Genomic DNA, 25,101 nt, shown 5'->3' on the forward strand with positions numbered 1-25,101 from the left:
AAAGAGCCATTTTCCCTAACAGCATCACAGCGTGACAAAAGGAGGGCTCTGAATGCACAGATCAGTGCTGGACAGTTCTGGATGTTAGGTCAGCACTCTAGGTAAGTATGGGCCAAGTTATAATGCCAGATTTTGAACCCACTCACAGATTATGAGTTTAAAACTTCAGCTTCTAGCAGTTGAATACATTCTGCCAAGGGAATGTATTCATTCCCTTGGCAGACAGAAGCTGGAGAAAAAAAAGGAGTGAAAAAAAAGCACTTTGAACAGGTTAAAGGGAAAAAAGAGATTGAAAAAAGGCAGCAGAAAGAGGGAAAAATTCTAATGAAAACACATAGAAAGGCCACACACTTGCTTTTAGCTTTCCTGCAGAGCACAGGAAGATGCGGGAAATATCACACTTATGCACCGAACAAGCTTCCCCTTAGTTTGTTTTAATGAGCCACATTCAGGTGGGAAATTACAAGAGCTTGAATCACAAGAGTGAGATCCAAAATCCAAGCGAGCTTTGGAACCACTCCAAAAGAGCAGGCAAGTGTTACCAGCACCAACACCACAAGTTACATCCATTCCTGGCCTTAGCATCCAGGCCAGTTATCTTAACTGATCACAATGTTCCCTCTAAGGATTAGTGGTCCGTGAGCACGCTGCTTTTGGTGTGTCGTAGGACACTTACCAAAGGTAAGCTCCTCACCCGAGGCAGGCAGCGGGGGCTGGGGCCTGGAGGCTTCAGGGCTAGGGGGCTTCAGGGCTGGAGCCTGGGGCGGGCTCCGCCAGCTCTGGGACATTGCTCCGCTCCCTTGCTTTGCCTCAGCAAGCAAGGAGGTACGTGGCATCAGAGCTAGGGATTGGAGCACTTCCATGGGGCTGGAGGAGCCCATGGAGCAGTTCCCCAGAGCCAACAGAGTCTGCGCCAGCCCCAGCCTCTATCCCTGCCTTGCCTCACCTCAGGGAGGAGCCACTGTCTGCCCCGAGTGAGGCTCTGCTGGCTCCGGGGAACCGCTCGTGGCATCAGGGCTGGGCAATGGAGGACTTCCCTGGAGCTGGCAGAGCCCACGGAGCAGTTCCCCAGCACTGGCAGAGCCTCACTGGGGCAGGCAGTGGCTCCTCCCCGAGGTGAGGCAAGGCAGGGATGGAGGCTGGGGCTGGGGTCTGGTGCAGGCTCCGCCGGCTCCGGGGAAGTGCTCCACTCCCCAGCCCTGATGCCACGTGCCTCCTCACTCCCTAAGGCAAAGCAGGAGAATGAAGCGGTTCCCTGGAGCCAGTGGAGCCCGCGCCAGGCTCCTGTTCCTGCCCCCACCTCTGCCTCTGTCTTGCCTCTTGGAGGAACTTACCATCATGTAAGTGTCCCATGCCGCAGTCCAGCTCCTATCCCAGCAGGTACACGGCACGCACACACGCACCTTTGAGGGAACCTTGATCACAATTACTGAATTTTATGGTATATAGGCCCCATGCAGTGTGTAAGTCGAACCAGTTTTTTGATCCAAAAAGTTAGGAATTTCATAGATCTGGTGCATCAAGTTGACTTAACTTTTTGGATCAGAAATATGGGGTTGACTTATACCAGCCCTTGTATGCCCTCGCTGCAGGCTGGGTACCCAGGGAGGTAGACACGTGCTACAGCATTCCTCATAAGGGAATGGGGCTGGGCTTGGCTGGCACGGCCCCATTCCCTGCAAGCAGCACTGCCCGGACTGTGTCAGCTGGGTGCTGAGCCCAGCACCGCTCACCTAGGATGAAGCTGTGCCAGCCAAGCGCTAAGCCTAGCCCTGTCTGCTGCAAGTGGCACTGCTGAGCGCCAAGCCCGGCACCACTCACAGGGGCAGAACTGGGCTTGGCAGCACCTCACATAGTGGACGGGGCCAGGTTCAGCACTCGGCAGGCATGGCCCAGGCAGCGCCACCTGCATGGGATGGGGCCGGCTTGGTGCTTGGCTGGCACAGCCCAGGCAGCGCTGCTTGCAGAGAATGAATGAAACCTGAATTAAAAAGAGGCTAATTTGCCCCCGTTTTAGCTCTCATTATAATGGAGCAACTGCAGTCACGGGGACAGTCACTGCAAAGCAGCTGAGGCCTCGGAAAGCGCACTACTTGTTAACTGCAGAATTGTTACGGACTCTACAGGCTCATAAACCCGCTCACAACTACTTTAACCCCTGGTTTGGGAACTGCTGACCAGCAGGCCACTTTTCACAGGTTGAAGGTCTGTGCAGCTCTGATACGGAGACTACCGCAAACCCCGCTAGGCTTCTGGATGTATTGGTTCTGCTGAACATAGCTAATGCAATGGAGATTAACAGGGGGTGCTGAGAGGACAGAAAAGCTACAGAGCTAAGAAAAGCAATGGTTTTGCTCTTACTTTTTCACATTCTTCACTTTCATGCTGGCTGTGCTGCCACATGTCCGAAGTGGCAGCTCCCCTGTAATATCTGGGATATCTGCGCCTCTTGCCTGCAAAAAATGAAGAAATGGAATCGTTAATGGTTGCACACTACATTTTGTTGCCTCCAGCACCAGCTACTTGTACACCCTGCCCATTCGATTTTCCAAATGCATTTTTCGTTCATACATTGAGGCTAGGAACAGACACGGCATTTGTCCCTGGACAAGTTGTGTCTGTGTGTGTCCTAAAACGGAAATATCCCAAAACTGGCATGTCCGTACATAGCTCTTCCAATAAGGGGTTAGGTAAGACTAAATAAATTGCCACTTTTCCACCATTGCTTCAATGATGCAGTCCCAAAATAACCATTCAGATGTATTTCGCTATGCGTGAACCTTTTTAGGATGTATCCCAGGACAACGGACATGGACATTTAAACAATGTCACTTTGTCCTAGCATAAAATGGTTTACTCTGGGACAAATGTGACGTCTGTTTGTAGCCTGAGTCCAGGGTTTCTGATCTCACATAAGCAGCTAAAGCTGATGCTTTAGCTTCCCACAGAGCCCTGCTGATTCTCATTAATCAGTAACAGATACAAGAGATGATAAACCCAAGGAATTAATAAGGAAGAGCTTTTCAAAACTAGGAGCTAATCCATGGACCTAAACAAGTATCCTGATTTTCAGAACAGCAGCCACTGAAGGCAATAGAAGCAACTAGGACCTCAGCACTGTTGAAAATCAGTTTAATTATTTAAGTGCCTAAACATGGAAATGTTTTGGATTCTTGGCCTAAGTAAACGTACACAATAAAAAGCCTGGATCAATACTAAAAGGTACAACAAAAAGGGATCACAAGATACACATCTGGTTGTAAGTGCTGTTTTGTGGGCCGAGGCAGCTTTGACTGCATGTTGCGTTGTTGTTTCACATTCCTAACTTTCTAGTCATTCACATTCTAGACCTTTATAAACTTTTACTGTCCTGTCACTAATGAAGTTTCAGACCAAAAGAGAAAGGGTGAAAAGCACATAGCTGGTGCAATGGCAGCAGTTGTGTCTTTATATCTTGCCTCACTCAGAAGGATAAATCTGAACTGCATTTACATCCCTTAGATACTCATTTACCTCCACTAAAAAGATGATTTTATTGGAGGCCTGAGTTACCTTCTCAGTTTCTCCACATATCTCATAGAATGCATAGGAATTCTGTATCATTAAAACATATAAAAATAAAAGGTACAGATATAGGGTCCTTTGGTGCATAGTTGTTCACCTAGGCCAGAACTTCATCTTGTGGTGCAGCTCTGATTTTTCCAGATCCCAGAATCAAAATCATGTCCACCCACAGGCCTAGTAAACCTCTATAAAGATGTACACAGGCTCAGCCACGTACATAGGAAATAGGGCTGAAGCATTAAGTTTGTTATTTGTAGTAACTGTCACCACAATTTTAAGAAAGAATTGGTTCATGCTTTAATGATGGATGACAAAGACATGAAGGGGATCCAGAAACTTCAGAAGAAGCTGGAGTGGGTTCAATATTGCCAGAGGCTCAATCTTCCTACTTCGCCGTTTTCTTCTCTTGTGAGCTTCATACTGAACACAGAAGAACAGGATGATTGTACTTTTTCTACACTGTTCTGTGTATCCTTATTCAAAATAACAGTTTTACTCTCTTTGTAGGGAAGACAACTTACTTTATGTATCAGGCCACAAATAAATAGGGACCTGAGCCTTTAAATATATGTTATTGGTGACATTTACCCTTAGAATAAAAATAGGCATTTGATCTGCAGCAAAAGAACCTGCCCTTGGCTATTTAACAGGTATTCACAGTAGTAACATTCAGAACTAGATTTGAAGCACCTCTTTAGATTGAAGGCATTTAGAGTCACAGTTTCAGCACAGCTTCATTACTAACTCTTAAACCTTTTCTTTTCTTTTCACAGCACAAGGCAATGAAGTGCCAGAGGCTACATCAGTACTTTACATACTGTTCAAAGTAACACGGCCCTTGCTTTCAGTGGCTTCCCAGCCAGATAAAGAGATACCATATAGAGATGACAATTTAGGGCCTTGTTACGCAGGAATTTTAAGCAGCTCCCGGAGCTCTTCACCCCCGGATTGTCCACACATTAATAGCTGACACTAGTTTTAAGCACCTTAAAGTTACACCACTCCAGGGCAGGTTTCTCTGGTCCATGTTACCCGGCTCATGTTCCATCACTGTGCAGCCACTCCTCACAGATGAGCCACCCAAGCTGCAGTCCTCCAGCACCCCTGGGTGCAGTATAACCACCCCACCCTCCTGCTCTGTGTGGACAAACTTTCCATCCCCTGTTCTCTACTGATCAGGGGGCAGTTGTAGCACCAAGTCAACTACACCCCTCCTCCCAATAGCGTGACTTTCCCACTTCCAGGGGTGCAAGCCCGTGCACATACCAGCTAGCCAGGTTGCACAGCACGGATGGGTCCAGAAGCCGTCTAGTTGGTTATGGCAGGAACAAGGTAGGGGACTGGATTGGGTCCCCATGAGCTGGCACTTCCTTCCTGGGGCAGGGGCAGTAGCACCCCCAAAAGCACCTTCCTTCACTGCTCCCACATCCCAGCCACCTTGGGAAATACAACCAGCACCCCCACACCCCAATCCTAAACCCAATTTATTAAAACACTAGCAAACTGCCTGTCACGAATGACATCCCCGCCCCACCCGCTGTCCAGCCCCGTGAGTCTCACTCCCCACCTCTCCCAGTATGGCCCCAGGTGCCCCCCCACCCCACCGCATGCTGCCACCGGGTCCCAGGGACAGTGGGGAGGGGAGCTTGCATGGCTGCTGACACCTGGTGGCACACAACCTTCCCACCTCCCCTTCTCTGCCGGATGTTGTCAGGGCTGGGCAGCAGTTGGCAGGGGGGGCAGTGCAGGGAGTGCTGCCACCAGAAACCCTGCCTTCCCCTTCCCGTTCCCCTTTCTCCCTCCCGTCCTCCCCTCTTCCAGCCTCCCCCTCTCTGCCAGCTGCTGTTGTGGGGGGAGGCAGCTCCCTTGCCCCCTCTGTCTGTAATGCTCCAGGCCCTTCAGCCAATCAGGGGGCGCCCTCTCGCCAGTGCGTGCGCAGTTGGCCTGGAGAGTTACGGACAGACAGACAGACAAACAGACACAGGCTTTTATTATATTAGAATAAGGCCTTCTATAATTTACTTCCTCTTTATTTCTTTTTAAATTCTCTCTTTTTTTTTTTTAATACTTCTTTTTATTTTATCCTTCAGTGACTGCCTTCGTTTCACCACTCTTCCCCCCACCTCCATTTCTTTTCCAGCTCCCATTTCATTACTCACCCCCATCCCACAGCTCTCCGCCTCTCAGCTTCGGGTTCCCTCCTTCCCCCAACCCATTCCTCACACCCCACACGTAGAGCAGGGCTAGAAGCCTGTCCTGGCTCAACAGCCCTGCAGTGGCAACTCAGTTGTAGCTCCTAGTCAGGCCCCTGCTTGCCAGCCCTCTAAGTGACAAGTCACAGCTGCTCAGGTGGGAGAGAGACAGAGGTTTTTAGCCTTAAGGTGTGACTGCTCCGAACTCAAGCTAGTACTAACACTGATCAACATTTAAGCAGCTCAAAGTGCAATGTGTAACAAGGCCCCTAAAATGGACCAACAAGGGCTGCAATGCTAAAAGGTCACAAGAGACCTGACTGTCTCCTTGACTTTCTACAACAGAGGTCAGGAATAGCTTGAAATAATAAAAAAAAATTCGACCTGAGAGGTGCTCATTATTACATATTAATTTGGCAATAATATACACATGTAGGGGAAGCTGGATGGTCCCAGCTTAGGACACTAGTGTGACACTTGAACCTGACTTCAGTTACTTGCGCTGCCTCAGACCTCATTAACAAGTCAATTTGCTTTTCTGCGCCTCAGCTGTTCCTCTGGTAAACAGACACGAGCCCTGACCCACATCACAGAGGTACTACAAGGTTAACTACACTGACGATTAGGCAAGACTTGGCTACTACCTTAAATAGAGCCACCTACGAACCTCAAATTGATTCAATTCACGCTGGGCAAAAGTGACCCTGTGCACAGGGCCTTTATGTGGTTTATGCATCACATCACATGCATCGATATCGACTTGTGGGAGACTTGCCCAGGACCGCCCCAAACGGAGGAAGAGTCTGCTGCAAAGATCTCAGTACTTTGAAACCTTGTGATAACAGGAGATGGAACAGGAGCAGCAGAAACAGCACGTCACGGACTGAACCAAGAACCCAGAGCCACCCACCCCACACAGAAACACGTGCCTGAGCTGCAACAGAATCTGCTGATCCTGGATAGGCCTCATCAGTCATCTTTGGACCCACAGACAGGACAATCACTGAAGATAATTGTCCTCAACTGTGAGGAACGCCAATGCTGATGATGCATTACAAGTCCTACTTAAGCCTATCATTACAGATTACCCATAATTTATAAGCTTCATAGGACATATGCTTGACTTGTCACTTGCATTCCCGAGACTGAAAGGTACTTGGCAGACAAGGTTCTTTGAGTAAAGAAAGGTACCTGAATACTACAAGGACCGAGTCTCCATAAGCATAAGTCATACTGGGACAGGACAATGATCTATCCAGCACAGTATCCTGTCTTCATAATGACAAGTTAGCAATGCAACGGCAAGTTGTAGAGGAGGAATATTGAATGGGGCACGTCTAGAATGATGATCTCCCATCTTATCTCCCTGGCATCAACTATCCACCTATGCACATAATCAAGTTCCTTTTTTCAAATAAAATTTATCCAGAATGAAGGGTGGGTACAGCTCAGTCATGGAAAACCTAGGCAACCAAGAAGACCCACAGAGAAGCTGGGAAGAGGATACAGAAAGTGCATAAGAAGACCCACAGAGACGCTGGGAAGAGGACACAGAAAGTGCATGGCACACAACTGTAAAAGGAATTAGCAAGAGCAAAATAAAAAGGCACAGTGGAAACCAAGAAGTGTGGAAGCTCAGGGAACAGACAAATACATGACCCTTTGGTCCTGGCCAGGAGAAGCCTATTAGTGACCTGGAGGAAAACAGCAAAGCAAGGACAAGGCCAACTACAGGTCAAACACAGACCAAATTATGCACATGAGCAGTGTCCAGAATAACGAATGGTCAAGAGACGGTAAGGTGGGCATTTCAACTTGAATGCAAGAACAAAGTAGCATTCTGTGAAATCCATTCACTAATGACAGGCATAGTGGTCCAGTGCTCTGATCCGGCATGCTAATTCTTGTGTTCCCAAACAAATCCAGAGAGAGACGGCTGAGCAGAGCTAATACATGCCAGAAGGGTAATAGAGCTTAAGTATACCCTGTGGTTTCCAAAACACAGAAAAAGAAAATGGGCCGTGCCCCAGAAAGCTTCCATTCATACAATCCAAAGTAAGAGCATACCAAGTGGTTTCTGTGTATGTGAATGTCAAAAGATGCAGGAAGAGGCCAAGGTAGAAAGAGGCCAAGGCTCAGTTCTCAGACAACTCTATAATATTACTGAAACGGTCTTAAAAGACTGGGTAACTACTTGCAAGCCTAGTACAGTTCACTGTTGTTGCTGCTGCTGCTGCCACCATTAGCCAGTACCTAAAGCTTCAGAGAAAAGAAAGAATCCTCCGTTTAGTATGTGCTACGCTGTGTATTACCTCATATAGGGCATGGGGATCTTTCCTGTGCCTCTTGTGCCAGCAATTATCTTAAACCATGTGGGATCAAATAGCCCAGCCTCACCCCAGCATACAGAGCTGAAAAATTAATAGTAAAAAATATCCATCAGCCATCACTTCATGTTTTATTTAAAATAATAACAGAGGTCTAAGGGGAAAAAGGGGTATCGACTCTGAGAAGCAGGAACAAAATCCCTGAGGGTTTGTGTAGGATTTCAGCGATGCAGAGATTCTCTGCACAAAGGTGAATTCCTCCCTAATTGCATTATGTGCTGCCCTTGGAAGAGCAATGTTGCAGCAATTATGAATGATGCCTTCTCCCCTGGGCATTACTGATTCAATTGGAATCAATGACACAGCTACTCTCACTGCACTTGCACCTAGGCAGTATTTTAATACCACTGTCCTATAAGCAGTCTGTGTGTAAAATGTCCACCTACACGCTGAAGGAAAACAATTACAATATTTATATCCTTAAATAAAACAATCCTTGACTGAACTTTATTAATTAAACAATTGCTTTAATCTATAGCATTAATAAAATACTTAAGAGTCTCAACTGTGAATTCTAGTGTTGAGGATAGCCAATTTAATAAACCTTCTAGCTCTTTTACATAATAAAATAACTAATTACAGTACTAAATATGCCACTCCTGTAAGCAGTTTTTAAGCAGAGCCTGATATATTGCCCGTCTGGATTTCCATGGGAAAGAACTTTTGTGGGAAGAAACATAACTTTTCCATCTCCCACCTGCAGCAGAAGCTGGCGTCATGTGAAAATTGGTAAGTGAATCTGACAGCAAACGGTGGGCTCCAAGCCATTTTACAGCTGTGGGTAGAGATCGCCCTGTCTGACTCAAAGCTGTGTAGGCAGAAGCCCACACTTGAAGAGACTCCAGTGCCAACATTTCTCTTTGGAAAACTCATTTTATTCTCCCCTTCCCAGTTGACTTGCGTCCAAATCATGCTGGAGGGAGATCTGGGCCCCTCTGGCTAGGGACAGACATCCAAAAAGCCTGAGCCTGAATTGATTTAATCTTTGCAGGTTAGTCTAACCTGGCTAGGCTAAATCACTTTGTAACTGCACAGACATCCCAGACATGCAGGCACGTGCCTGAAGCTGTTCAGGCTAGAAGCCAGGGGACGCTAGAGCAGCCCTCCCTTCCCTTCCAGAGGGCTGAGCTGAGGGGGCCATAGGCATGGCTGAGGATGCTGTGATTATGGAGAGGTCCCCCCTTCCTTGATAACCAAGCATTTATCAGCTTTGTTATCAGCATTTAGCACCCCATCAGAAAACAAAGCCTTGCTCTTTAGTTCAAGCTCTTCTTAAACAGCTTTTTCCAAAGGAAGGAATGCAGGGACATTACCAGCTGAGCTGTTGATTAGCTCGAAAAGCCCTACGTGGACACGGCCCCATCTGCTTTACACAGCATTAGCTAGCATACCACATGCTGGCTATGGTTGGTGCTGTGAGAGAGAGGGGGAAAGGATCTCTGCTTAAACAGTGAGTGGTGAGAGCTGGGAGAGGAGCACGGGGAAGCCAGCAGACCCTGCTGTGCCTGCAAGTCTCTACTGGAGCATCGGCCAACGAGCAGAGGGCAGGGGCCAGCTCTGCTGTGGAGCAGAGAGCAGCACCCAGCCCAAAGAGCATTCTGGGATGCTGGAGGAGTCTGGTTCATCTTAAACCAGCAAGGGGTCTGGGACAGACATTGGTGCCAAATCAGTTAAGTCTGATACTACATTCAACCAGGTTTTATCTCAAACTGATTTCAGCCATTTTCAAACTGGCTTATGTGCACTGAACATTTGTTCTGTTACAGGTTTAAACCAGTTTCTGATCACTTAAACCAGTTTATATGTAATGTCTGTCCCTAGCCTCAGTATTCTTTCAGTGTGCATTCATTTAAACAGTCCATAATGAGATGCTGTACATTTCCTTTTATTGTTAAATTAAAGGGTTGTGTTTCCAAATGTATTGAAGTTGGAGCCAGCTGCAGAAAAGCAATCTTGTTACCAGTGGGCCCAGTTTGAGAAATCTCAAAAATCAGGAAGCGTGAGAGGAATGATGGTTCTCCTCTGAGCTAGAAGCCCTTATATGAAGTACCAGCAGGAGAAATTTCCATCAATGGAACCAGAAACGGAAGAGTATTGATAAATAACACATAATTATTGTAGCTTAAGTGTGCCACCAAAATAAAAGCAGCTACTTTCTTTCCCAAATGCATGCGCACATGCACACGCACAGTTGTGTGCACACATACACTATACCATTATTACTGATTTATACTTGTTTTGCTCTGAAACCGGGAATACAAATTGTTCCCCTTGATAAGTCTTCTCTCAAAATATAAACAAAATCCACTAAAATGAGATTTGTCGTCTTTTGTGCCTCTTGTCACAGCAATTTGATTTTAAAAATCATTTTGAAACAGCTGAATTATTTACATTTTAAAATTAGCTCACAAGCATCTGCAGTTGTTACTTTTCGTTCCTTATTTTTTATGCATCAGTGTTCTGTGGAAACCCAGTAATTGCATAACAAATCTGTTTATGCAAATTATTTAGTCCGATTTTCATGGTTTAATGTCAATGTTGCTTCAAGTCTGCACTAGTCCAAAACTTAGTAATCAAATTAGGGCCTCCCAGAACCTAGTCAATTGACTTCAAGCGGCTTTAGATCAGAGTTTTTCACTGCAATGCAGTGATTTTAACATTCTTTTCCAATTAAAAATGAAACTTTTTTATTTAATTTAATTATTTATTTTACGCATTTCACCACCATACACATACATTATGGACAACTAAGACAATATTTTCAAATGTGGGTACCTTAAGTGAGACACCCAAATTCTACATGAAGCACAGATGCTTTGGAAATTTTGGACGTGCCTAAGCCCCACTGAAAATCAATAAGACTTAAGGTATGGACAGATAAACTACAGCCCCATAAATGTGGGGGATGTTGCTACTGTGCAGCTGAACCTGATATAACTGTTTGGTCTGCCCATTCTTAGTCCGTAGTAAGTGAAGCTAAGGCATAGCCATTTTAGGGGTAGATACTTTGGTATACCTTCCTTCACTGAGGGTTACGAGCAGATGGAAGTGTAAGGGGGCCCAGTCCTTCCCCCTTCCCTCCAAGGCAGGAGTGTGAATGGCCGCATCCACCTCCTTTCCCTTCCTCTGGCCTTCCCGCTGCGGTGGCTGCTTCCTAGAAGTGTCTCCAAGCCCTGCTCCCCGCGGGCAGCAACGCTGGGGTGGCAAGGGAGGTGTTGACTGGCCTGCATATGGCCCACAAGTTTGCTTGCCTAGGACCCACTAAAGGGTTAATCTGGACCTGTACATGCAAATGTTACATTTCTATCAACATAAATAGAATTAAGTCAATCTAAATGCTAATCTGTGCAGACATTTGGGGAGGTTAAGACAGGTGACAAATGGCAGGCTAAATTAGTTCATCGGCAGAGGTGAACTAACTTAGATCAGAGTACGGGCTCTGGGTAGCCGCTGCCAGCCATGGAGTTTGGGCTGCTTGCAGCAGGGCTTGCAGCCTCCTAGTCGGCTGCTGGGAGCAGCCCAGGGTCTGTGGCTGGCAGGCAGCAGCTGCCTAGAGCCCGGGCCAGCAGTGGTGTGCTGAGCAAAATGGCCATGCGTGCCAGGGGTTGCCAACCCCTGGGTTAGCCCCACCTAGTGAATGTCTGTACTTATTTGGAGTGTAGTTCCAGGGCTGGGAAAGCCCAGTCATTTACCCCAGGCCCACAGCTGCACTGTTCCTACCTCCCTCTAATGCTGACTGGGCTACTTTTAGCCCCCTGCTTCTTCCCCCACACCTCCAGATGGACCTCCCCCTACCCCAAGGCCCCACCAACCCCCAGCCCAATTCTGTGAGCCTCCCCCCACCTTCCCAAACCCACTAGCTTCCTCCCCTGATCCCACCCACACTTCCCCCCACCCTGAATTACTTAACACCAGGTTCCCAGCATGACTCCCAGCACCAGTGAAAATCGGCACATGCCACTCCTGATCTACAGTCATGCAACAGAAAGTAAGCCCTGTGATTGTAGACTGGTTATGTCAAATGTCTGCACACGCCCTTGAGAATAAAGTCCCTCTCTCCATTTTGTACTAACGCAGTGATTCTCAACCAGAATGAAATAAGATCCTTTAAAGGACAGCATATTTGTACGCTAAGGTGTGCCCGATTCACAAGGTAAACCCAGAGGTTTCAAATAGGAATCTATCGTGTCGAAACAATTTTGGCCTGTTGTGGTCTGAGCTCTCCGTTACAGAAGAAATGTCCTATTAATTTTCTGTCATCAAAAAAACATGTGAAAGCTCAGAGCTAGTATTTTCTGAGCAGTGCTTTAAGTCTAAAGAGGTTGAGAACCACTACACTGATGTTATTTTACATCCGTCCATGCCCTAAACCGCATTAGTCACCTTTGTACTTTTGCGAATGTTACTGCAATTCAAGAGAAGCCAGGGACTCCCCGCACTTCTGCAAACTGGAACACTTCCTTTGGTGAGTAACTGCAAGCATCCAGATTTGAAACTTTTAGCTTTGATGTTTATGCTCATTATTTAGTGCACACAGCTGTGCTGAAGTTTAAGTAACACTTCACAGGCATAAAAAATTTAAAACCAACAACTAAATAGCATAGCATGGAGCATAAAATGGTTCTCTCTTTAAAACAAATCATGAATTTATCAGGAAACAAGTCAAGGTTCTTTCTGTGCAAAGAAGAGCAGTTCAATTTGCAAGCAAGTAATACTCAAGATGGGAATCTTTGCTATCTGTGATGCACAAAGGCAGCCACAGACACTCAAGTCCCCAGCTGGGAAAGTTTTCAGCATGAGGGAGCTGCCTGCCTACTGGCTCTTATGTTTCCCTCTGCATAGCTCCAGGTGCGGAGGGGTGCAGAAGAAAGGCTGGAAACATCAAACACCCCAGGAATCTCCAAAACGTGTTGGTTCCTAGGGCCTGTTTTCCACAAAGCTATTCTACAGAAACTGGCAGAGAATCTGGAAGCCATATCCACCCTCTTGAGACCCATTCCTTGGCTATGCAAAACAGAAGACCAGGGTGGATTTTGATGCATGGTCTTCAGAGCACCTAGAAGGTCTAGTTCAAGGCCTCTACAGGGGTGAAAGTTACCCCCATGGAATGGATATTGTTGGCATCAACATCCCTGCTTCCTCCCACTCCCAGGCAACGCGTATCAAACCAGATCTGGAAAGGCTGAACTGGTTTTGTTGGTGGAAGTGGTTCAATAGCTGGACCCTTTCCATTCTTGGTCTCTCAGCTAACAGCTAGAGCTGGTCAAAAAATACCAGGTGATTTCTTTGGGACTTGTTTAACAACTGTTTCTTCCCACAAACACTCCCAGCTACTTGTGAATAATTTCTTTCAAAACCAATCACAATAGTCCAATGAAAACATTTTGCCCAACTCTTGTAAAAGCGCTAAGGGCAGCCATCAGAATGTGTTATGATAGAGTCTTTGTGCACAAAGAATTTGATTAACATCTCTTTAGTAGGCCTGTGCAAAGTGGCTAATATTCACTTCGGATTTGGACGATTCAGGGGACAGTGACTCGATTCGGTGATTCGAATCACTGTCCCGAATCAATTCGGCCAAATCCAATTCAGCGATTTGGCAAATCAGCCAGGCCCATCCCCCCAGCCCGTCAATGGCTGCCCCACATGCCCCAGCACTTGGAAAAAAAGCCCGGGCTCACCGGATGCTGCAGGCGTGGGGGTGATCCCGCTGCCCCCCCACTGCATGAGTGGCTCTGCACAAAGCCCCCCAACCCCCCCCTCACTCCCCCAGCCCCGCCATGGGTGCCTGGGCCAGCTCTGGCCCTTTAAGAAAAAAAAACCTGAGGGAAACCCCTTTCTGCTGGGGGTGGGGGTGCGATCCCCGCTGCCCCCGCTGCACTGCGCCATGTGAGGGGCTCTGCACAAGCCCCCCGAAGATGCTGCAGGAGCGGTGAGTCCCAGGGCTTTTCTCAGTTTTTTTTCCTTAAAGGGCTGGAGCTGGCCTGGGCAGGATACGCATGGAGGGCTGGGGGCTTGTGGCAGAGCCCCCCATGCAGCATGGGGCAGTAGGGATTGCCCCTGTGCAGCAACACCCAGTGAGCACTGGGACTTTTCTTTAAAGGTCTGGGAACTGGGGGGGCAGCCATGGGGGGGTTGGGGGAGCAGTGGGGTCAGGGGGCTGGCAGGGGTACCCCCCATGGTCCCCTCCCCTGCCGTACTTACCAGCTTGGAGTCTGGCTCCAGGTCCCTGCTGCAGCCACCGGGGACTGTCCAAATCATCAAAGCTCTCCGAATCTTTGGAAAAGATTCGGAGAGCTTTGAATTGATTCGGACCTTTAAATTGGTCCCCTGATTCGATTCAGATTCAGAGATTCAGCCACTGAATCGGGCCAAATCTCCTCCGAATTGAATCACCACCCGAAGCTTCGCACAGCCCTACTCTTTAGCATCTAGCCCTCAAGAATAACTACACACCAACGCTGGCTCAGTGCAAGCTCCAGTTACAGCACATACCACTTTCACTCTTCAAATTAAAAATGAAAAGGAACAAAACAAACAAAACCAGCATTTGACAACTTTCCTTGATTACTTAAAGAAAACAGATAATGTACCATTAGCATCATCTTGTTGTTTTGTACTGATGCAGAGCTATCTTGCCTAGAGCACAATGAGGCAAGGAGGATTGCTAACCTCAAATTCACACCTACGCCCTAGCCACAAAACTACATGTCCTTCTTGAAGACAGATTTATTTTTATCCTTGCTTAAAATGTCAGAAAGATCCTCCTCACCAAAATCTGGTAAAAACTGACACTTGTTTTGTGTTATTTAGTTAAAACAGAAGTTACTTCAATATTAACCAGACGAATCTTGCATTCTTTTCTCAAACAAAAAGCACCATAAAAGGTAAAAAGGCTTTTTTGCGCAAAATAGGGCTGATGGCTCGGCAAGAATGTAGCAACTGCATCTTGAATACAGGACCACCAAAACGTCTCGAATACAGTACCACTGTTTAATGTGAATAAACATATTTAGTAAGCTTGTATCAGCAGTTATCATGGGTTCAGTTACAGAATTTAAGAATCTCATATGGGCTAAGCCAGGGGTGCGCAAAATGCGACCCGGGGGCCAGATGCGGCCCGCCAAGCCATTCTATCGGGCCCATTGGGCCCCTTAATATTAATGTTCTCAAATTTTTATCTGCCCTGGGCTGCCTGTCATGCGGCCCTCGACGGCTTGCCAAAACTCAGTAAGTGGCCCCCCACCCAAAATAATTGCCTGCCCCTGGTCTAAGCACAGACACCCAAAAAGCCCAAGCCTGAATCAATCCAGTCCTGGCAGGTTAGTCTAACTTGCATAGATTGAACAGGCAAGCAAGCGAGTAGACATTCACTTCTGATTCTGGAAATGCAGCCACATGCCAGCAGTGGCTCAGGCCACATGGGGCATGGCCAGCCCTGGAGGCAGCCTGAAGCGAACAGGGCGCTAGAGGGGGATTTAATTCCCCTCCCTCCCTCCCTCCCATCCCACCAGCACAGCCCCCAGCTGGAGTCTGCCAGGCAGGAGTGCTGCAGTCCCTGCCCCTGGCTGGGGTCCGTGCCGGTGGAACGGGGGAGATGGGCGGGATTAAATCCCATTCCCCCCTGCTTGTTTGCCTCAGGCTGCCACACCCCCTTGCCACTGGAGCAGTGAGGGGTGGGGGAGGGAATGCCTGGCAGAGGCTGCTAAACCCCAGCCAGGCAGACCCCGGCTGGGGTTCCCCAGGGAGAGAGGGGGGAATAGACCCCCTCGCTACCCCTTTGCTTTAGGGAGCCATGCCTGGCTGGCATCTGGCTTGACAGCAGAGGAGTAGGACCAGCTCTGCTCTCTGGAGCAGACAGCACAGCACAGCCCGTGGATGCAAAGCATGCTGGGATGTTGGGGGACTGTGATTTAACTTAAACCAGGAAGGGGTCTGGGACAGAAGTTCCATAAACCAGTTTGACCTAAATCAGTTAAGTCCGATGCTACATTCAACCAGGTTTATCTTAAACCAGTTTCAGCCGTTTTGAAACTGGTTTATGTGCCCTGAACTTCTGTTATGTTACAGGTTTAAGCCAGTTTCTGATCACTTAAACCAGTTTAGGTGTAACTTCCATCCCTAGCCATGGTTTTTATAAGTATTTCTGCATGTGCTGGTAAATCTCACAAAGGCACATTTTAATGGACGTGGATTGAGTTTTTTAAAATGATTAGGAGATATGGACACCTTATTAAAATTAAGTGGAACTGTCAGCCTGAAAAACTCTCCTGGCACATCACTCTTCAAGACCTTCCACATGAAAGAAAAAACTGGGTTCTTAACTCAAATGTCAGTGGGAAAGTGTACTGGATTTAGATGCTATCCACAGCCTGATCAGCAGAGTGCAGCAGCAACACACTTAACAATGACCTCAAGAATGTGCAAAAGTGCAAACCAAGGGCACTTGCTCTTCAATAAAGTCCAAAAGGCCTAATTGTGTATCTAACGAACACAGTCATGCAACTTTCACAGAATAGACTAAGACCCCATGATACATCGAGAAAGGATTTGGCAAGGTTTACATTTTGAAGCCAGCAAGTTAAGGTTGGAAGTCCTAATAGTCTATTAATTTCACCAATCCCATGCCACTCTGTGTAGGGAAACAGCTTTGAGAATCCAGCACAGGTCACAAAGGCATTCTCAGGAGAGAATGAAGGATTGAGAACCTTACTGAATTATGGAAAAAGAAAATAATTGTACAAAAAAGAAATCTGTATTAAGTCATCTCCTTGTTCTTGCACAGTCCCTTGATTTCCATTACATAAAGGCCTGAAAACTCTACTTATGTCCCACTGCGTGGCTTCAGAGTGTGTATGTATATTATATATATATTTTCACCACCAATTATATATACTTTTTTTTTTTCTTTTTTTACAGCTGGGCAAGAAGACATTGTCAGAATAATTGGAGGAAGTTCAGTTTTTCTGATTAAGGAACAAGACTGGGGATTCAGGAGGCCTGAGCTCTCTTCTCAGCTCTGCCAAAAAATTGCTTCACGACCTTAGAAAAGTCACTTCACTTCTCATCTCTTTGGTGCTTTATATGCAATAGAGGAATAACAGTTAGTGGTACACCAATGGAGATTTTGAGGGCTCATACCAATAGCTGATATTTAAGGAGGCATATTGGCTAATACTGATCTGATTTCCAATACAGCTGTGTGCAGCTGGTAAGTCTGTTGTGGTGAAAGGGGAGGGAAGGAGCATGGGAGGTAGATCAACGCCCCCTGCCGTGAGGGAGAGAGTGGGGCTGGCACAGCCCAGCCGGGATAGGGCAGGATGGAGCTACAGCTTATCCAGGAGGCAGCTCCTGCCCGACTCATCCAGGAGGGCATGGGGGGGGTATGTGCCCCCAGATATGCGTGGGGCAGGCCAGGTGGGTTGCAGTGCTGCGCTTGGGGCAGCCAGTGGTGGTGCTGGAAAAGGCGCTATAGGAGTGGCTGCAGCCACCCCAAAATTTGCCCACTCGGCCTGCCCCCTTCCTCCCTCGTGCCCTCCTGGATGAGCAGCGGGAGCTGCCACATGAGCAATGCGCAGCAGCCACCTCCTGTCCCCCCCCCACCCCCCGGCACTGCCTCTGGACGAGCCATGGCTCTGCCCCACCGGGACAGCACCTGCCCCAGGCCCTGCCCCACTCTATCCCTCACCACAGGGGGGGGGTGTTGATCTGCCCCCCAACGCCCCTTCCCTCCCCCTCCTCTTTCACCACAACAGACTTACCAGCTGCACACAGTTCTCCACATTGCCAGGCTGTGCTCCTCGCTGCCGGTGTGCTGTGCTGCAGCTGTGCACACGCATGGGCATTTATCGGCCAAATTAACGGCCACAACAGGCTGATTTCCATTATAGTCAATTGTCTTTATATCGGTGCCGATTTTACATCGGACTGATGCATCGGTGCACCTCTAATAACAGTAATACAACTCTCAAGAACACTGTAGGTCTATATTCATTAAAAAGCTTCTGAAGTGCTTTTGAGTTACTGAAACGAAAGGCAGAGAAAGAGGGCAAAATGCTATTATTTATTTGTGGATAGTTCATCCTAGAATACGAAAAATCCTTTTAAATGGAGAAAAAGCCATTCAGATAGAGGTGTCTTTTCAAAAATCTCATCACAGAATAGAGCATTCAGAAAATGAGCAATTTTTCCTGTAGGATCAAGGCATCAACTCTGAAAGTTGTTGATTCCAGCACTTAAAAAAAAAAAAAAAGGAAATAAATAAAAATTAAAAAAAAGACAGATACATGCATTAGAGAGCGAGAAAGATTTTATTTTTTCCTACTTAGTTCTCTTAATTCCATTTTCTGCATTCTTTGTCCCTGTTGAACTGTTTCAGCCAACAATTATTCCATGGTACAATTTACAGTGAATTCTTCTCTTTCAAAGACCACCCAGGATGTGTTTTTCTATGCCATCCAAAAAAAAAAGAGGAAAAAAAAAAAGAGAGACCATCAAACATTGCCATGACAAGACAAATTTTAAGGGAAGTTTCTCTCTTCAGAGTAGCAGTAATATTATGGAGAAGCTGGGTCTGGGCCATCCGTTTATCGTGGTTCAATGGGCCACACAGAAACATGAAGCTCACCCTCACAATTTGGGTCTAGCCCTCTTCAGCGGAAGTCTGATGGGCCTAGTGATCAGATGTGTGTCACTAAAAGTACTTCCAGCTCTTTAGGTCTAGGGACATAAGTAAAATGAACCTTGGAAATGGGACCTGTGGCACAGAATACACATCTTGGCACCAACCATGAACACCCTCTGGCAAAGCTTTCTGCACTCAGAGTAAAATTCACCCATGCACAGCCAGCCAGTCCAGGGCCTATCCAAGACTTTCACCCTCAAACAGGATTTAAGAGAGACTTAAAGGGTGCACAGGCTTACGCTACCCTCTGCCTAGTGCTGAACGTCACCTATAGTGTGGTGGTTACTCCCACCAAAAATCCCAGTCCTGAGTTTCCAGTTTGTTCTTTCATATCTGCGGTTTCTTTTCGAGATAAAATGGATGCACCAAACAAAACTGAGGACAGCCTTAGCATGATAACTACCTGCCAACTTGAAGGTTGGACTTGACATTGCTATAGCAAGGCAACACTGAGATTTCCTCATTTCTGCTCACAAAGATTTCAACCCAGGAAGCTGCAATGGTACAGTACCAGAGCCCTACTTAACAGTATACTAGCTCAGGAATTTACTTTCTTTAGTGAACAAAACCCCCACATATAATATGCGTGGGAAAGGCAGTCAGGGTTAAAGTCCTTCTTCTGTACAGCTTACAGAATATATTTCAAAACAGACCACAGGAAACAAAACGCCCAATGAACATCATGCCTTCATTTCAATTACTTATTTGCTCTTAAAAAACATCCCGCACTGTTTGATGAACAATTTCTATAGGCTATTGTTTTGGAGGCTTTTTCCCCCAGTCACGGTTTAGATACAAAGGGACAACTGAGCTTTGGGTTGTTATGCTAAAATACAATTTCTTTCACATGGAAAACGAATTAAATATTACCGAGCTCAATTCAGCATGGAACAAGCAATCAGAATTCAGTGAAAGTCTTTTGGCTATACTCAGTGATTAATTAAATGACATTTTGTTATGTCTTAAGTATAAACTGATCATAAAAGAGGTGTCTGCAAAGCAAGTGTTTGGCACACTGCGATGGGGTGGGGTGTGAGAACTGGAAAGATGGCAGGAAAAATGCCCCTTTTTAGGCTTGATATATGCTTGAGCCACTGGCGTTATCTTGAATTTACACCAATGCAACCAAGAGTAGAATTTGGCCCAGAATTTTGACTTCCATGTGGGCTGCAATCATTTTAAAATAGATTCTAAACACATAACTGGCATCACGTTCAGTTTGCACAACTCAAAATATCAACAGAAATGTGAGTTATGTAACTTGCACGTAGCATGCAACTTAAATCAACTCTTCATCAATTAAGCAACTAGGAGTTTAACTTCATTTCACTGCTGTTTGGAAACGCTTAAGAGCAGCTGCCGAAGCTCCAGGGCCGTCTGTCAGAAGAACAAGGACATCGGCTAGCAACTTGGAGTACTGACAAGGGAGCTTGGGTTCCACAGAAATCGATGGCCAAGACCAGAGCCACACCAGCAGGGACAGCGTTGGGTGCATCATGCAGATGCATCCATCCCCCCACCACTGCAATGTATGTGTGCAACTCCTCCGTTCTCCCCCCATCCACCACGCCGGCTGCAGTCCCAGACTCACCCTTGACCCCATGGGCTGCCCCACCCCTGGGGCAAAGGCAGGAAGTGGCAGCTGGAGGAAAGAGGGGGCAGCCTGGAGACTTCAGCTGCTATTGCAGCCAGAGCGATGAGAGGAGTGGCACCAGGTAAGATCCTACATTAACCACCAGCTGAACAGCCCCAGCTTAGACCTTTCATTCTCCAAGCAAATGTTCCTTCTCTCCGGCACAATTAGGTGAGCGGCACTGATCATTAGAAGCACTGACACTGAGATAAAAGACAGACCACCCAGAACTGCAATACTATATACAATATTCAGCTTCAGCAACCAATAGCAGTCAATTAACCACATATAAACAAAAGGAAAATGCTGCTCCACAGAGCAAGAATAGTTACAATTTCTGGTTCGCTAACAATGCCAAAGAGTTCCTCTAGAGCAGGGGTGGGCAAAATACACCCCGAAGGCTATATACGACCCGGTGGCCGCCACCAGGAGCCTGAGGAGGGAAAGCGCCACTCCACTCTGCTGCAGCCGGGGCCAGACTCCTCTGCCCCCTCCCCAGCAACCTCCCACCCCACAGCAGGCTTCCTCTTGGTGCTGCAGCTGCAGTCTTGGCACTGCGGCTGCTGGGCCCACATGGGCCAAGGTGTGATGCAGCGCACTGAGCAGCCATTCTACCTGCCTGCCCACCGCAATGAGCTGCTGCCGCCACGGCACCACTAGTCTGTGCCAGCCATGGGATGGGGGGCTGCTTGGACCAGGGCAGTTGCCCCTGACTTTTCTGGTGTGGTGCAGCGGTTCATTGCAGTGGGCAGGTGAGGCAGCTGTTCAGCACGCTGTATTAAGCAGCTGTCCCTCTCCAGGCTCTTGGTGGCAGCCAGTGGGCCAAACAGGAGACGGGATCAACTGGCATCTCCCAGTCCCTGCCTCCCCAGCTCACCAAAACTCCTTAAATGGCCCTCCAGCCCAAATAACTGCCCACCCCTGCTGTAGAGGCTTTCAAGCAAAGGACAAATTTCTTGCTTTCAGGCCACAAAGCAGAACAAGATGTGCAGACACAAAAGCCACGATTCTTGTTGAGAGCACGATTCAAGCTTGAGAGTCCAGAGAATAGCTACGCATATGATTAGAGGCCTGAAGAGCAAGCCATATGAGGAAAGGCTGATAGATATGGGACTGTTCAGCCTAGAAAAGAGAAGACTTCAGGGGGATTTGGTGGCAGCTTACAACTATATCGGGGTGAGCATCAGGGGCTAGGCAAACAACTATTCACCAAAGCACCCCAGGGGAAAATCAGGAGCAATGGCCATAAACTCCTAGAAGGTTTCAGACTACATATAAGGAAAACCTTCTTCACGGTTCATGTGACGGACTGGAACAGACTCCCCGCGGAGGTGGTGCAGGCACCTACCCTGGGGATCTTCAAAAGGAGAGTGGACACACACCTTGCTGGGGTTATTTGACCCCAGTGGTCTTTCCTGCCCAGAGCAGCGGGGCTGGACTCAGTGATCTCATGAGGTCCCTCCCAGCCCTGAACTTCTGCAAATCTGATTCTGATCTTGTTTATGCCCCTGAAAGCTGGCGTAACTCTCCTCTTGCTACAATGCTGCCAGATCAGAGCTAGGACTTCAGGCTGGGATTTCTGAAAAGGCCCAACAGTCACTGAAATCAATGAGAACCTCCCACAGGATAAGTAACAGGGGGAGTTCAATGCTGAGCATTTTTAAAAATCCCACTTGTAATGTGTGGAGGAGAACAGAAAAAATGGCCTTTTGCAAACTGCCCACTCAGACAAAGAAAAGTAAAAAAGCAGGGCTGAATTTTAAGGGGATCCCTAAGTACCATGATGCAGGATCTACTATGCTCGAGAGCATGGATGTCAAACGTACAGTCCTGTGAGCCGGATCCGGCCTGCAGAGCCCTGCCATCCGGCCCCCAGTGCTGCCACTGGTTCTGATGAGACCCACACAGGGCATGACATGAACCCATGGTGCAAAGCCAGCCTGCAGGCCTGATCCAGCCCATGGACCCCTCGCCCTTTCCTTTCCTGTCCTTCTGCCCCCACATACCTGATCTGGTGGTTCCTCCAGCCATCTGGGACCCAGGTTGCATGAGGCACGGATACCAGAGTGGCCAGAACGGGCACTGCATGCAGCTCAGTCTAGGCACAGCAGCAGCTATGGCAGCCACCTCCGCTGGACCAAGTCAGCAGCTCCAGGACTGCACCACCCGCAGCCTGCGCTCCAGCCAGTCCAGGACTTGTGCTGCAAGTGGCACCTGCAGGGCTGGATGAATTTAACATCCCTGATCTAGAGAGGCCTCTGTGTGTAAGAGTATGGGGGGGGCGGGGGTTACAGTGATCAACGAGGCTGCAAAGAGGCAATGTCTACACTGCAAGCAAGAAGAGGGTCCAAAGAACAGCCACTTGCCTGACTGGAGGCCTGCAGGGAAGGCCCTAAAAGGAAAGGCTAAGGGACCTTAACCTCTTCAGCCTCTCCAAGAGACGGCTGAGAGGGGACCTTGTGGTGGTGTACAAATTCATAAGGGGAGAGCAACACGAAGTAGGCGATGATCTGCTCACCAGGGCACCCCTGGAATGACAAGGAACAGTGGCCATAAGCTACTAGAGAGAAGGTTCAGGCTGGACATTAGGAAAAAGTTCTTCACGGTCAGGGTTGCCAGAATCTGGAATGGGCTCCCAAGGGAGGTGGTGCTCGCCCCATCCTTGGGGTCTTCAAGAAGAGACTGGACAAGCACCTGGCTGGGATCACATGACCCCAGGGATGGCGTTTCTTTTCTTGCCTGCCAGGGGCAGGGGGTCGGACTAAGTGGCCCACCAAGGTCCCTTCTGACTCTAGGAAGCTATGAATCTAAGAAATGGATGGAATAACAGCACAGGCCGGTTTCACAGTGCTAGCCTGAAACTAGGCATATTAGAAAAGAGCAGCAGTAAAAGATGCACGAAAATCAGCCAGTTAACAATCCACGAATGTACCCAGGATTGTACAGCCCTGCTTAAAGGCTGTGCGGTCAGCTCTTCACTGCTTCCATTACCCAAGCTAGCTAGAGTACATTGACAGCAGGCATGCCTGCATTCAAGCCTCCTGACTAGGGGTATGCGAACCGGGCCCTATTCAATTCAGATTCGGATGAATCGAATCAAGGACAATGATTTGATTCATTGATTTGGACCACTCTCCCTGATTTGTTTCAGCTGAATCCGAATCTGAAGATTTGATGCCGATTCAGAGAATCAGTGATTCAGACACAGCTTTAAAAGTTTTTTCCTACATACCTGGAAGTAACAGCGCAGCTTGTGAACGCTACGATGCTGGGGCACATGGAGCATCCCACAGGAGTGCAGGCAGGCCCTCCATGTGGTCGACAGCAAACCCAGAAATGGACCGGAAGTACTTCCAGTCCACTTCCAGGTCCGCTGGGGAGCACGCAGGAGAGGCCCCCTCTGCACCCCCCCAGATCAGTGATCGGCCCTGGAGGGACCCTGGGTGCCCCCCCAGACCCACGAGGCACCAGTCACCCAGCCAGAGGGCCCCCCTGAGTGCTCCCCAGTGGACCCAGAAGTGGACCAGAAGTGCTTCCAGTCCACTTCTGGGTCTGCTGCAAAGCATGCTGTGGGATGCTCCATCTGCCCCAGCATCACAGCACTCATGAGCTGCCTGCTACCTAGAGGTATGTAGAAAAAACATTTAAAGCTGCGTCTATGTCCGAATCGCTGAATCCCTCCGAATCTCTACAAATCTATTTGGAGAGATGAAAGCATCCTCTGATTTGATTCGGATTGGGAGATATGGCCACCAAATCGAGCTGAATCTCCGCCGAATTGAATCAGGGACCAAAGCTTCGCACAGCCCTACTCCTGACCACAGCACAAACTTACCTGGCGATATACATGGAGAGATTTTCACTTCTCAATGGGGGCATCTACATATGCACTTTACAGTTAACTAATTAGCTCCACAGTAAAGTGTCACCGTCTACATATACGTCAGAGTAAACTAATTAACTCTGCCATAGGATAGCACTGCCCAACACGAGTGCTATCCTATGGCAGATTTATTTAGTGTACCGCAACAAATGTGTAGATGGTGACCAGGGTTGACTGGGGCACTGTAGCACTCTTATGCCCCAACCAACCCCTCTGCAGCACGCTGGGCCCAGGCAGAGCAGCTCCACACTGGCAGGCTGATCCCCTGGACCTCTTGCCAGCCAGGGTTGCACCACTCTAGCTCAACGTGCCACAGTTGTAAATGCAGCACCTGGGAACAATAACTCCAGCACAGACTGTGCCAGAGTTTATTCAGCCACACTAATTGCACATGTAGATGTGCCCAGCGATATTACTTCAGACTATCTAAAAACCAAAACCGATACTACCACCTGGGTCACTCCTGAGGTCTGAACATTCTCGTTCTACAACTATGAGAAACAAACTTTCATTAAAAAACATAATAAACCAGGGCTGATGTACTCATGTCTTGTGGTCTGGAACTCCAAACACAAGCATGTAAAATCTGTGCTTTCATCTGGCCGAGGGTATAGGAACCGTACGAGATCCACCACATGGTTTTGCAGGCTCCCAATGATCAAGCAATTTAAAGCCTCACACAAAGGAAGAGCCCTGGCAGCCATGCCTGTTTTGTTGTGACAAATACACAGAATAAGGGCCATTCCATAAAGTTATCA

At 47.9% G+C, this 25,101-nt stretch overlaps 1 protein-coding gene across 5 annotated transcripts in view; it reads right to left on the reverse strand.

Annotated features, from left to right (window-relative positions):
* The window catches only part of ARHGAP32 (Rho GTPase activating protein 32), a 470,146-nt gene that overhangs the window by 220,176 nt on the left and 224,869 nt on the right, over window positions 1-25,101 (reverse strand). For all 5 annotated transcript variants that reach the window (XM_059719723.1, XM_059719722.1, XM_059719720.1 and 2 more), the window contains one exon: window positions 2,362-2,453. In XM_059719723.1, the coding sequence (XP_059575706.1) occupies window positions 2,362-2,453 (92 nt within the window). The remainder of the gene's footprint in view (window positions 1-2,361; window positions 2,454-25,101) is intronic.

This window comes from Alligator mississippiensis, chromosome 16 (genome assembly GCF_030867095.1).
Source record: "Alligator mississippiensis isolate rAllMis1 chromosome 16, rAllMis1, whole genome shotgun sequence".
Taxonomy (NCBI): domain Eukaryota; kingdom Metazoa; phylum Chordata; order Crocodylia; family Alligatoridae; genus Alligator; species Alligator mississippiensis.